This window comes from Calliphora vicina, chromosome 4, assembly GCF_958450345.1.
Source record: "Calliphora vicina chromosome 4, idCalVici1.1, whole genome shotgun sequence".
Classification (NCBI taxonomy): Eukaryota; Metazoa; Arthropoda; class Insecta; order Diptera; family Calliphoridae; genus Calliphora; species Calliphora vicina.
The window spans coordinates 44,226,202-44,241,943 of record NC_088783.1 but is presented as its reverse complement, the minus strand read 5'-3'; the positions used below and the strand labels follow the sequence as shown (position 1 = coordinate 44,241,943).

Sequence of the window (15,742 nt, the reverse complement as noted above, 5' to 3'; positions counted from 1 at the left end):
TGTATTATTTTTAATAAAAAAATTAAATGAATAAGATGAATTAAATAATTTCCTTCAAATTCGAAAGGGAAATTTTAAAATTTTTAATTCTGGGGCCATATTTATCTGTAGATGAAATGAATAAATAAAAAAAATATGTATTTCAAAAGTTTGGGAATATTTTTATTTTTCACAAAATTTTTAAAAATATTTTATTGCAAAATGAAAATTTTTGTGAAATTTTAAAAATTTGCGTTTTGGGAAATTTTTTGTGAAAATGTTTTAACAGCAACAACCATTACAATTTTTATAAAAAATATGATATTTGGAATTTTCATAAAATTTTCAAAATTTCCCTTTGAGAAGGGAAATTAAGCTAATAACTAGCTTATCCCCAACAATAAATTTCAAAGAATTTCTCAAATAATATTGAAAAATAAGAGAAAAAACTAATTATAAAAAATTTCCCTTTTAGGGCATTTTTAAATTTTAAAAATTTCCTCTAAATTTTTTTTTTTAATTTTTCCCAAATATTGATATTATTTCTGGAGAAACATAAAGCAACAAAATATTTTTTATATTTACAAAAAAATAAAATAAAAGTTTAAAATTTATTTAAAAATTTCAAAATTTTCCTTTGTTGAAATTTTTTTTTCTCCAAATTGTTGAATTTTTTTAAAATCCTTAATTTTGATACCAATATTATGTTTTTAGGAAATTTACCAAAGATATTTTTTTATATTTTTCCTCAAAATTGTGAAAATCTTTCACTAGAAATATAAAACCAACGAAATTTTATAAAAAAATTATATATTTTATGTTTTCAGTATTATTTTTTTTAAATAGCAAATTCCATTTTTAATGTTGACAGTTTGATGCACCAAACCCATATAAATATTGCTGTTTGCGTACAGCTTCTATTTATATTAAAGCTGTCAACGAAATTTTCAAACCAAACAAATTAATGCGCATGTCCAAAAATTAGTCTACCTTTCGTTCACAAAGCAGTACTTAAGCACAAACAAAACGGATGATGTTGATTTAAATTCATTTTTGCTCAGGCATGCGCAGTAATGACTGAAATTTGTTTGCGTATCTGTTTATAGAAATTTTACGCTTGTGCATCAGCTATTTATACTAAAACTTTAAACCGAAGCGTATGGGAATTTTTGTAGAAGAATAAAAATTTTTTTTGCTCAGGCATGCGCAGTAATGACTAAAATTCTCTTATTGAAAAGAAACGTAAATGTGTGCATCAGCTATTTATACTAAAACTTTAAACCGAAACGTATGAGAATTTTTTCTACTAAACTGATGAACGAAAATGTTTGTTTGTTTGGAAACCTTCAGGATTTAAGAAAGTAAATACGTTCAACACATATAGTTTTAAAATCTGTCGAATAGTGAAAATTCTTAAAATTTTCTAAGTGAATTAAAACATGAATTTACTCATTTGTTGAACATATATTTATTTTAAAAGAAAAATAATATTATAAAAAATCCATATTAAACCTTTAACTTATGAGATGGTGGTAAATTTTACACCCTCTCTTCATTTTTTTAAAGTTTTATCTAAAAGTCTTGTTTCAAATAACATTTTGTTTTCTTTTTTTAATTTTTTTAAATTAAAATTAAAGAAAATATTAACGAAAAATTATTTTTTAAAGTAAAATTTTTTGCAAAAATTATAAGGTGTACAATTTACACCACATCTCTGACTATGTCAAAAATGTTCACGTCATAAGTTAAAGGTTAAATTAAATAAATCTGAAACATAGTCCTTCCTTCCCCCTTAACTTATAAAACAATTTGGCTTTTGCTTTTAAAATTTCTGTTGAAATCGGTATAAAGCGCTTCCTCTAATTCAGCATTTTCTGTGTTTTTTTTTCATAACTATTCTATATCCCAAAAGAAGGTATTATATTATGAAAATGGTTTAATACATTATTTTGGTTCAAATGTTACCGAATCCATTATTCGAAATAAATTGTGTTATATTCACCTTATTTTTTTAATCACAAATCGTTGATTTGTGAGATTATACTAAAACAGCCTTTAAAGATTTTGAAACACCCTCAAAATTTAGATTTATTTTGAAAAACCTATAACCCATGATAAGTTTTTTTTTTCACTTTAGCGCCGAGTTATATTTTTTTATACCCTACACCACCATAGTGGGGAGGGTATAATGCGTTTGTGCAGATATTTGTAAAGCCCAAAAATATTAGTCTAACACCCACCTTAAAGTATACCGATCGAATTAAAATCACTCTCTGGGTCGATTAAACGACGACCGTCCGTCCGTCTGGCTGTCCATGTAAACTTTGTGCGATCAAATTTGGTACATATTACTTTTTTGGTCCAAGAACCAAGCCTATTGAAACTGGCTGAAATCGGTCCATTATTTCACCTAGCCCCCATACAAATGACCTTCCCAAATTGGACTTTATGGGTCATAAATGTTCAATTTATATATGTATATCCACAAATTCCGCTCCAAATTAATTTTATATATACAAAATTCATGTCACCAAATTTTGTTACGATCGGTCTATAATTAGTCATAGCTCCCATATAGACCCGCTTCCGAAAATCACTTTAACGTGCATAAATCGCTTAAAAATTTTGGTATACACACAAAATTCAACACAGTTAACTTTAATATATACATAAATCACACGACCTAATTTCATGGCAATCGGTCCATAATTGATCAGAGCTCCCATATAAGGCCCACTTCCGAAAATCACTCAAAAATATAAATTATTGAAATTTTAAAAGAAATATGTTTTTGCTCTTTTACTTAGTGTAGGGTATTATATGGTCGGGCTTGACCGACCATACTTTCTTACTTTTTTTATAAAATCCTTTCCTATTTATTTTTTTACTACGATACGGGTAGCGATGGGCACAGGGTTAAGCTAGTATATATAAAAAAAGGACTTCAAATCTCTTTTTGAGCAGTTAGTTGGGATTAGGATCAATTTTAACTTGTGTGAAAATAATAATTTGTCTGAATAATTAGTGAACATGTTATGCTGTTGTCTTAGAAAATTATTTTCTTAACAATTTCCCAAATTAAAATTCTCTTCAAATCTTCTCACCAAATCGCTATTTATTTACTTTATTTGTATTCACAGATTTTTGTTCATGTTTAACCATTTTTGTAGCTCTAAGATAAGCCTCATTTAACTTTGGCAACAGTTGTTAAACAATAATTTACAATTTTCCTATATTCAGCAAACAAAACAATCTTGCCCCAAAAGTTTTACACGACAAAACCAAAAAAAAGAAAAGAAAACAACAACAGCTTAAAGTAAACAGTAACAGTAGTAGTTGTTGCAGAATTTGTGTCTTTTACAATAGTAAACTTTAAGTTAATCCGATTGTGTGCCTTTGCCACAAAACTAAAGAACATACATTTATACTCATATAAATCCAAAACAACAAATCGTTGCGATTTGTTATAAACACCTACTCCCACACGTACGTTTTGATTTGTCGGTATGAAGACGAGGAACTAGGAACAAATGTACGTTTTTAGTTGAGTTTAAATATTTTCTTTTCAGCTTGAATGCCCGCCTGCCAACAGCAACAACAACAACAATTTACATGCAATACAAGGAGTGCATTTAAAGCAATATCGTTAGTAAAGTCATATATTTTAAAGCGTTTTTTTTTTTGTTCTATTCTTACTTAAGTAAAAGCAACTGTAACAAATAACGTGTAAAATGTAAGAAGAAAAATCCTCATCTTTTACAAAATTTCCATTCATTTTTAGCCATTTACCTACTAGAGAACCTTAAAAAGGAGATGAACAACTAACGACAGAACGGTAAAGTTAACAAACATGACTACAACTAAGGAGGCAACAACAAGAACAATGATTTTAAATGACAGTTAAAAAATTGTCTACCACGCTTGCGTGTTTTACCTCATTGTTATTGAAAGTGTCATAAAGAAGATGCTCTTTCGTGATAGTTAAGTAGAATAGAAAAAAAACTCCTCATTCTTCCTACTCTCTAACAATCATCAGCAAATTTATACATATTGCTGTGTGCAATCAGAAAACTTAAAGTATGTTTTCATTTCCTTATAAACTCAGGCTTAACTTGCTATATACTTTAACAAAACACTGTTTTCACTGTCTGGTTTCTTTTAAACCATGCAAATACTATTTTGCTTACACTCTAGCCAGGCTTTGCACACAACGGAGGTGCAAATTTCGTGTAAGAAGGTAGACAACGACATTATAGCAACATCAAACAAATAAAAAACAAAATACTGAAAAATAATGATGATGATTTGTTCGTGAAAGAACTAAAGCACACGTTTTACATTTAACCAAGAAAAATAGTTGAGTTGAGAAACGAGCAAAACTAAAAAAAAACAAAACGCGTCGCTTACCAACTAAAACCCAACTAAAAAGAGGAAAATTATAAGTGAAAAGTGGTATACAGAGAAAAATTATGTGTGGGTTTAATGCAACATGCAACGACAACACGTTCGTACGTACGTACGTTCAACAGAAAATTAATTTCTTGCAGTTTTTCATTTCATGTTTATTAAATGAAATATGGAAAATTAGCGAGGAAAAAAAAATATGAAATGAAAATCTTTAATATTTAAACACTCTAAAGCACTTCAGGTGTGATGCTCATTAGAAAAATTAATGATTTGAAGTGGGTGCAAAGTAATATTTAAATAAATGACACAATAATTAATATTTAAATAAGGAAATTGAAATTTGTGAGGTTTGTAATAAAATAAATTAAAAAATGATTTTAATTTTGCAAATTTGTTAAGCTTGAAGAAATATTTAAGTTAAATAAATTTGAGGACATAATCAACTATGTACATTTAACATCCAAAACTTAAATAATTTCTTTTAACATTTTCCAAAAGGAAAGTTTTGAAATATGGTTACAATCGACAAAATTTTACATACAAATTCAAAAGAATTAAAATTTTGAGAAATTTTGAAAATTTTTTTTAAAATCTTTCATTTTGATGCCATATTTTTGTAAAATTTCAAAATATCCCTTCGGGGATTTTTTATTTTTTCTTAAACTTTTAATTTTCCCTTTTAGGAATTTTTTTATTATTTCTCAAAATATTGAAAATCTTTCTACAGAAATATAAAAGCAATAACACTTTCATATTTGGAGGATTTCATGTCAAGTGAACCAAGGTTAGTATTATTGGATAGCAATTCAGAAACAATTTTTCAACAAGATCGGTAGAGAACTCTCAGAGTTAGATATATATCCCACTCGCATCACACTAAGAGACCAAAAAGCTCTTAAGCCTTTGCCTGTTTTCATACAAAAAAAAATTTGCCGTACGTCCAAAGTTTTTTTTGTTAATTGAAAAATAATATAATTTATGAATCATATGTGATGCATGGACGTGTGAAAAAACTTGCTGTGCATCATATGTAATGCACAGGACAGGGAAAGGTTTAAAGGAATAGAACTGTGCTTTCCTTTGAGCAAAAAAAAAATTTAAAACAAGTAAGAAAGTATGGTCGGTCAAGTCCGACCATTTAATACCCTACACTAAGTAAAAGAGCAAAAACATTTTTCTTTTAAAATTTCAATAATTTATATTTTTGAGTGATTTTCGGAAGTGGGCCTTATATGGGGGCTATGACCAATTATAGACCGATCAGCATGAAGTTAGGTCGTGTGATTTATGTCTATATGAAAGTTTACTATGTTGAATTTTGTGAGTATACCAACATTTTTAAGCGATTTATGCACGTTAAAGTGATTTTCGGAAGCGGGTCTATATGGGAGCTATGACTAATTATGGACCGATCGTAACAAAATTTGGTGACATGAATTTTGTATATATAAAACTTATTTGGAGCGCAATTTGTGGATATATATTTATAAATTAAACATTTATGACCGATAAAGTCCAATTTCTAGCTAGGTGAAATAATGGACCGATTTCAGCCAGTTTCAATAGGCTTCGTCCTTGGGCCGAAAAAATTATATGCACCAAATTTGGTCGAAATATCTTCAAAATTGCGACCTGTACTCTGCGCACAATGTTTAATCGACTCGGAAAGTGATTCTAAGTCGATCGGTATACTTTAAGGTGGGTGTTAGACTAATATTTTTGTGCGTTATAAACATCAGCACAAACGCATAATACCCTCCCAACTATGGTGGGGTAGGGTATAAAAACGGACAAAAAAAATCTAAAATTGTATATCTTGAGTTACAAAGTATTTATTTTGATGTACATATGTATATCCCACTCGCAGGAATGGACCATTTTAAAAAAAATTTAGATTTTTTTAAAAAAAAATTCAAAATTGTATGTATGTGTTGAGTTAAAGAATATTTATTTTGATAGATATCCCACAAACTGACCAAAAACGTCTTCAAAAAAAGACCTAAGCTTTCCTTTGAGCAAAAAAAAATTATTAAACAAGTAAGAAAGTATGGTCGGTCAAGCCCGACCATATAATACCCTACACTAAGTAAAAGAGCAAAAAAAAATTTTCTTTTAAAATTTCAATAATTTATATTTTTGAGTGATTTTCGGAAGTGGGCCTTATATGGGGGCTATGACCAATTATGGACCGATCACCATGAAATTAGGTCGTGTGATTTATGTCTATATGAAAGTTTACTATGTTGATTTTTGTGAGTATACTAACATTTTTAAGCGATTTATGCACGTTAAAGTGATTTTCGGAAACGATCGTAACAAAATTTGGTGACATGAATTCTGTATATATAGAACTTATTTGGAGCGCAATTTGTGGAGATATATTTATAAATTAAACATTTATGACCGATAAAGTCCAATTTCGAGAGTTCATTTGTATGGGGGCTAGGTGAAATAATGGACCGATTTCAGCCAGTTTCAATTTGATCGAAATATCTTCAAAATTGCGACCTGTACTCTGCGCACAAGGTTTACATGGACAGCCAGCCAGCCGACCAGACGGACGGACGGACATCGTTTATTCGACTCAGAAAGTGATTCTAAGTCGATCGGTATACATCTGCACAAACGCATAATACCCTCACCACTATGGTGCTGTAGGGTATAAAAACGGCCCATTTTGAAAAAAAAGTCAAATGTGTTTTTGATTTGCCAAAAAAAAATCTAAAATTGTATATCTTGAGTTACAAAGCATTTATTTTGATGTACATATATCCCACTCGCATCCCACTAAGTGACCAAAAACTTCTTAAAGGAATGGACCTAAGCTTTCTTTTTAGCAAAAAAAAATTGAAAAAAGGCCCATTATGAAAAAAAATTTAGATTTTTTTTTTTTTAAAGTCAAAAATTGTATGTCTTGAGTTAACAAATATTTATTTTGATAGATATCCCACTAAGCGACCAAAAACGTCTTCAAGGAAAAGGCCTAAGCTTTCTTTTGAGCAAAAAAAAATTGTTAAAAAAGGGTCCATTTTGGAAAAAAATGTCATCAAAGTTTTTGATTTTGCAATAAAAAGTCAAAAATTTTATGTTTTGAGTTACAAAAAATTTATTTGAATAGATATCCAACTCGTATCTCACTAACCGACCCAATAGGTCTTCAAGGAATATATCTAAGCTTTCTTGTGAGAAAAAAAGCCAAATTTTTTGAAAAAAAAAGTTTTTGATTTCGGACAAAATATATCAACAAATTTAAATTTTTTTTTTTCGAAATATTGAAGGAATAGCTATCTAGAATATTTCGGACTCTCTGAATCCTCAACCAATATTGTTAAACAAATTGTGTCTGAATTACTATCCGATAGGACTGACTAATCTTGGTGCATATTTCATACCGATCGGAAGATATCGATTTCAAATGTTGGTTCACTTGACATGAGATCCGCCATTTATATAAAAACAAAACTTGTAAAAATTGTAAAACTTTTGTTTTAGTTTTGTAAGTTATAAGTTTTGAAGACATTTATATGCACAAACTGTGGTGGAAAAATTAATGTATTTTTTCTGCAGTGAAATATCTGTATCTTTAACCTTCCTCACATTACAACAACAAACTAAGCAATCATTACAAGGTTGAACAAAATTTTTAATAAAATCATCAATTCGAAATTGTTTCTCATTTTGCTTTATAACTTTAGTTTGATTTGATTTTAATAACACAATTCCAACATTCTATTTTGTATGTGAGAGTGACTTATATAAAAGGGTACCAAATGGGTTTAACCTTCATAAGGACTTAAGGTCAAAATTGACATATTTTGAAAATAAAATTAAATTTTTTCTAAAAGTGAGTGGTTGACATTTTATGAATTTTATTTAACTCTTTCAACAACGGTTTTATGTGTATAAGTTTATAATCAAAACAGTTGCATTTTTACTTTAATTAAGGTTAGATTATTATGAAAAATAAGAAAGAATAAGTCAAAAAAATTTTGTTTATGGAATGGGGTGGTTAGTTTATTAACCACCATTTTCGTAGCGTATAAATTTCCTTAAAAGCTAATGATTTTGACTAAATTTTCTGACCAAAACAAACGAAATACTAACTCTAGGTCAAAGTGGGGCTATTTAAGTTAAAAATATAATATTTCCCTAAAAACTGTAATTTAAAAAATTAACTTTTAAAAAACTCTTTCGCAATATAACACTGCTTTACAATATTTATTTAATAAATATTTGATATTATACGATTTCAAACAAATCACTTTTATTTTAATTTCCCATATGTATTTATTATTGATATATGAAAAAAATTGTAATATTTTTTTTTTTGCAAAATAATAAAAATAAAATCTCATAAATGCATATAATTTCTTATTTATTTAATAAATAATATTAAATGTCAACTAGTTGACATTTTTTGACTTTTAATTTGTTCTATGATTTATACATTTACAAAAAAAACTGCAAACATGAACAAGAATATTGGTAAATATTAACACTTTAGGCTTTTTTTTTGTATGCAATTTTATTTTATTTTTTTTTTGTTTGTAAATAAAACAATAACATATAAATATTACATGAAAATATTATTGCAATGAGCAAAAAAATAATAATAATAAAAAAAAAAAAATTTAGTTTATATGAAATTTACCTGGAAGGTGAGTATGGTGAATAATGTGGTGCATGCGCTGAGTGTGAATTACGCAATGGAAATTGTGGCATAACCAAAGGTTGTGAACCACTCATCTGACAGTGGGGACCATTAGGACCGTTCATAGTACCGGGTATACTGCCACCTGGTATGCCACCGCCACCACCACGATCATGGCCACCATGACCGCCTATAGTATTATTACCCGTTGACATACTTTGTGGCATTTGTTGTTGGTGTTGTGGCATAGGACCCAATCTAGAAATAAACCAAAACGAAAAAAATAATTTATTAAAAAAAATTCATATTTTTCACAATGTTATAGATGTATTTACATTACAAATTTATTGTATTAATGTATGTTTAAATAATGTCGCGTCATATGCTGTTGAATTATGTATGTTGAATATTGACAATGTAAATGTTTTTTTTTTCATTAATAAAAATTCCAATGATGTTGTACATGCTCTTTTTTATTACATTTATACACATACACTCAAGTGCACACGTACATTGATATGTAAATACTGTTAAACGGAAATTTTAAATTAAAAAACATAAATCAATAGTTACAAGTGGTAATACTCCTCTCTTCTTCTGGCACTGACCCTTTTTTGCTCCCGCTTTTGTTTAAAAAGTTTATGTATGTTTTTCGCCGTAAAGTTAAATAATTTAAATGTATACAAAAAGCTATTTTTTTTTGTTGTTGCTGTTGTTGGGTATTTGTTTTATTTGTATGTGAGTGTAAAATTTTATTTACTGTAACTGTAAAGTGCAAGTATTATCGACAACAACATTTAACGGATATAAGCCTACAGGGTTTTTTTTTTTGCTCTCTCTCTTATGTACATACATATGAAGGGATATACGTATGTATACTTATTACGGTGGCCTCATTTGTACTGAGGAAAATTAAGGGACGATGTTCCCAACTAAAATTATAGTTTAGTTTGTTTGAGGAGATCATGTCTCAACATGTTTGTCCTGGGTGCAGTATTTGAAAAACTGGATCAAAGGATAAAAAGGACCTTTTTATGGATTACTTTCGTATTTCTCACAAAGAAAACGTATAAAATATTGATATTGAAAGGTCTTTGAAAGACATTGTTATTGATATATCAGACATTTTCTTATAAGTTCAAAAATTTTAGAAATTTTTCAATTTTTTTTGGCAAAAATTTGAAGTTTTTTTAATATTGACATAGAATTATTTAAGGTAATCTATAAATTCACCGAAAAGGGTTTTTGCGTTTATCGAAATTCAATAAATTTTGAATTTTACATGAATTTTTGAAACCTACTTATTTTCTACCCGATCTAAGCTCAGCTATAAGTTCAAGGCAATCACAATATGGATAATAAAAGAGGCTTTCGATTGGTATATAACACTTAATAATTTCATTGAGTTATAAAACAAACATTTTAATTATTAAATAATATCAAAATTATTGATTTTTTGTGACCGCCCTATTCTATATATGTCTGTGTCTGTGAAACACTCACAATTACATTGAAGCCTATGATAAGTATTTTTTACATTTTTCTCGTTTATTTGTTTGAGTGTATTTTTTTCTTTTTTTGTTCGCCATTGGATTTCCTGTGGGAAATTTATTAATGCATGACAATGTTTGTTAATAGCAAGTTAACAATATAAAAATTGAAATTATTGTTAATAAAACATTATATGGCTGTAAAGAGTAACGAGAAAAAAATTTAATAAAATAAATATGTTTAAAAAATATCACAACCCTAGAAGTATACTTTATTTGTTTTTGTTTTTTTGGTGTCATAATTTATAACAGCTTTAAAAAATATGCTTTTATTTGTTAATTAATATAATGCCTAAAGCTATGCAAATATATTATTTCCTCCTAAAAACTGTTTTAATAAAAAAGTAGTGAATAGTTAGCAAATATTGTTATTACGTTTTAATTTAACTTTTAAAAAAGATTTTTATAGAGAAAATTATATTATTTTGGAATTTTTTAATTTAGAAAATTTTCAAAACTATCATTTTTGGAAAAAATAAAAAGCCAGCTTTTTTATTGCAGAACTATATTTAATATGTCATACTCACTACATAAGAGCGTAATACAAATGGACATAAATCGTCTTAGAATTCATAATAGAGGGTATCCTAAAATGCATGCAAGATTTTAATATGGCTCCATTTGTACAGTAAAGTGTTGCCAATAAAAACAAGTAAGAAAGTATGGTCGGTCAAGCCCGACCATCTAATACCCTACACTAAGTAAAAGAGCAAAAACATTTTTCTTTTAAAATTTCAATAATTTATATTTTTGAGTGATTTTCGGAAGTGGTCCTTATATGGGGGCTATGACCAATTATGGACCGGTCACCATGAAATTAGGTCGTCTGATTTATGTCTATATGAAAGTTTACATTTGACATTTGTATGGGGGCTAGGTGAAATAATGGACCGATTTCAGCCAGTTTCAACAGGCTTGGTCCTTGGACCGAATAATACGTACCAAATTTGATGGAAATATCTTCAAAATTGCGACCTGTACTCTGCGCATAATGTTTACATGGACAGCCAGCCAGACGGACGGACGAACGGACATCGTTTAATCGACACAGAAAGTGATTCTAAGTCGATCGGTTAGACTAATATTTTTGGGCGTTACAAACATCTGCACAAACGCGTAATACCCTCCCCACTATGGTGGTGTAGGGTATAAAAACTGTGTTACAACTCATAATTTTGAGTCAGTAAATATGGAAAATTACTGAAGAGAAAAACAAGCTCGCAGCCATCCGTGTATTGAAGATGTAAATTAAAGGCAACATCAATGAAGTTTAGCCGCATTTATGCAAAATAATCATGGTAAATTTCGACAAAACATGGCAGCAGTGTTTTATGATTTAATAAAATAATTTTCAAAAATAAGCTGAGATTTCTTGCGTAAATTCCGAGACACCCTTCATGAAACGAAATCCTTTTTATCAAAGCTTTAATGTTCCATAAACAAGTTATAAAACCACGGAAACATTTATAGCTTGTCTGTTAGTATGTGGTCCAGAATACGAAACAAAGCAACAACAATATCAGAAAGCTCCAGCTGACCCAGCAAAGGCCATTATAATATATTCTCATACATTCTTGCACACACACATTATAAATATAGACAGCAGCAAACTTTTTGTTTATTATAAGTGAGTAAAGAGCATAATAGCAAGTGTGGCTGGCTATGCGAGAGTTGACATTAAACTCATCTACATATTTTACAAAATTTAATGTCCTTTTGCTGGGTGTTTGTCCACATTGTATATAAAAGTTAGACTGTGTATGCATGTCTGCATAGAAGACATAGAACAAACTTTATGGTTGAACAACTTAATTTAAATTGCTTTAATCTATTTTTGTTGCTAATAAATCACTAGCATACACACTTGCTTGCATATATATAAACATATAGACATACTTAGTAAGGAGTGAGATCGAAAAATTCTTAACACACGTTTTTCATTACATTTTTTAACCCAAGTATTATTTGAATTTTTTTTTGATCAAGTTACCTTTGAAAAACATGTCAGTTATTATGTGTAATGTCAATTATATTAATTTTTTTGTTAATCTGATTAAAATGAGTGACCAGAAAAAAGTGCGTACTGAAATTATTAAATATTTTCAACAAAACCCAACTTGGTCTTACAAAAAGTTGGCCAAGCATACAAAGGTCTGCCGTCAAACTGTTTCCAATGTTATTAAACAGTACCGGGAGAACTTGTCAGTTGATAGAAAACCTGGTTCAGGTAGAAGGAATGGTCCACATGATGTTTCTAAAGCCAAAAAAATAGAACGCATTTTCAAAAGAGCTCCCAACACATCCGGTAGGAAAGCAGCCCGGTTAGCTCAGTGCTCGGACTATTTGGTACGAAAAGTTAAAGCTAATGCAGGTTTAAAAACATACAAGGCTCAAAAAGTTCCTGACAGGAACGCTACTAAAAATTTAGAGGCCAAAAACAGAGCACGGAAATTGAAGTCAAGTTTTATAAAAAAATATTCTTGCTGCATAATGGATGACGAAACGTATGTTCTGGCAGATTTTTCGCAACTTCCAGGTCAAAAATTTTATGTTGCTGATGCTCGAGGGAATGTTGAAGAAAAGTTTAGGACCCAAAAGCAGACAAAATTTCCCAGAAAGTTCTTGGTATGGCAAGCAATATGCAGTTGCGGCAAAAGAAGCCACTCATTTGTTACAACGGGCTCTATAAATACCGAAATTTACATCAAGGAATGTTTACAAAAAAGGCTGCTTCCATTCATAAGACTTCATAATGTGTCCACTTATTTTTGGCCTGACTTGGCATCCTGTCACTATGGCAAACAAGCCCTTGAGTGGTACAAGAACAATAATGTGGTATTTGTACCAAGAGAGGCAAATCCTCCAAACTGCCCGGAGCTAAGGCCAGTGGAGAGATATTGGGCTCTTGTTAAAAGAGAATTGAAGAGTATAAAAAGGTGTCCAAAAGTGTGGTAGATTTTAAACGGAGATGGACTACATGTTCGAGCAAAGTGACAGAAAGCACTATAAAAACGTTAATGGAAGGGTTTCCGAAAAAGGTTCAAAATTTCATCACTAGTGATTAAAACTATAAAAATAATTTTTTTTGTAAATTGTAATAATAATTTCAATCAAATAAAAAAAAAATTAAAGCTGTAAGTTTAGTGGTTTCTTTTTTATAAACATATATGTATGTTAAGAATTTTTCGATCTCACTCCTTATATATAATATAAGCTTAGTTTTAAACTATTCTAACAGTCATAATAACGACTGACTTCCCACTAAACTTCAAAATTTGTTATAAAATACCAATATACATAAATACAGACACACAGTAGTAGCAGTCCTTGTTTGCTATACGTGTTGCCACAACTAAACAAACACACTCTTTATACATAGAAATAACTAATATATATGAGTAGTAGCAGTGTTAGTAGTTGTTAGTTATAGATTTGTGTTTGCACTTACTCACACAAACATACATACTTAGTTAGTGTATTGCAGTTAAAAAACAACTAAAATAACAGCAATAATTGTATATAGCAAGCAGTCTAGCCATTTAAATTATGTGTTTGTTGTATACTATTACCCACATTTCATAGCATACATTTAGGCATAACTTTATATTTTCAAAAATATATATGTATGTATGTCTAGAATATTTATGTATATTGTTATAAATGTTTAAAATTTTCTATGATCGTTGTGTGAAAATAAATGAGTCTGGTTTGCTATTTATTTATAGAAAAAACTGAACCTATGTTTAGCATAAATATACAGCATTTTTATTTATTTAGAAAGGAAGTGACTTTTGGTTTATGATGATAAGCTTTTAAATGTTATTTATATTAAATAGTTTAGGTTTTTTTAAAAATTAAGTATGTAAGTAAGTGTTTGATTATGCTTTATTTTTAATCTATAAAAATATTTTTCAAATTTATTAATCATGCTATTGAACACATTTGTTATTAAAAAAAAATGTTGCATATTTTCGGGGATAAAATATTTTTAAAATTTCTTTAGTTTCTTTAAAAAATGAATTTAATAATATTTTATGGCTAAGCAGTATTAACCTCAACTTATAAAACATTTTTTAATTATACAAATATTTTTAAAACTAAATATTCATAGAATTTTTGCATATTTTCAGTAATAAAATATATTTGTTTTCAACTTTTTAATAATTTTTTAATAACATTACTTTTTTTTGCTAATAATTAATTTTATAAATATTTAAAAAAAAAAAATTGAAATGTTAAACTAATCTTTAAAATAATTTTTTTTAGGAAATTTGAATAATTTTTGATTTAAATTTTTCAAAATATTTAAAAAACTATTTACTCTAAAAGTAGGCTATAGTTTTTAGAAAAAATAATTGCAGGAACAACACTTAAACTAATATTTATCATGAAGCTATGCAATACTTTTTATAATTGTCAGCAGTTGCGAGCAGATTTGTCAGGCTGTTTTATTTGAGTCGGAAAAATTTAAAAAAAAATATTTTTTCCTAAAATTATGCCATATTTTTTAATTTTTGTTTCTAAAACATTTCAATATTTTTTTAAAAAAAATAGAAAACATTCTTAAAATACTAAAATAAAGATTTAAAATAATTTATCCTGAAAGTATGCAATAATGTTTGGAAAATAAAATAATTGCTTAAACTAAAACCACATTTTTTTTTAATTTTCAGCAACAACTAGGCAATTTAGTTGCGCAAGTCTCTTACAACAACAAAACAAGTTGAAACATGTTCTTCTCCTTAACCCAACCTAACCACTGACATCAACAAACACAACACTTGATAAACTTAATAGCCTAATCTGAAACAGGTCTAAATAGGTGATGTTTACAATAGATATTGCAGGACTGAAGACTGTTAATGACGTGTTAAGCGGAACCGATAATGTGTTTTAGCCAGCTTAAAATCAAAATTACTTGAAGTATTCTTTTAAGTATTTTATTTATTTTTATTTCTAAAATTAAAATTTAAATTTTAGCTATTGGCCATATCTTCCCCCTTCAATCTTCTAATTTTAGGCTCTTCTTTTGAAATTAAACATCTTTTAAGTATATTTCCCTTTTATAAAACCAACAATATAAATTATTTTTAGACCTTTTTGTATGTCTATGACAAAACCAATCGCTAATTTATTTTTTATTATAGAGGCGGCA

General features: G+C 28.5%; 1 protein-coding gene across 1 annotated transcript in view; it reads right to left on the bottom strand.

The window, feature by feature from the left end:
• Positions 1-15,742, bottom strand: part of Ten-a (tenascin accessory) — a 347,949-nt gene that overhangs the window by 193,091 nt on the left and 139,116 nt on the right. The window contains exon 2 of the mRNA XM_065510066.1: positions 9,038-9,295. Within this exon, the coding sequence (XP_065366138.1) occupies positions 9,038-9,295 (258 nt within the window). The remainder of the gene's footprint in view (positions 1-9,037; positions 9,296-15,742) is intronic.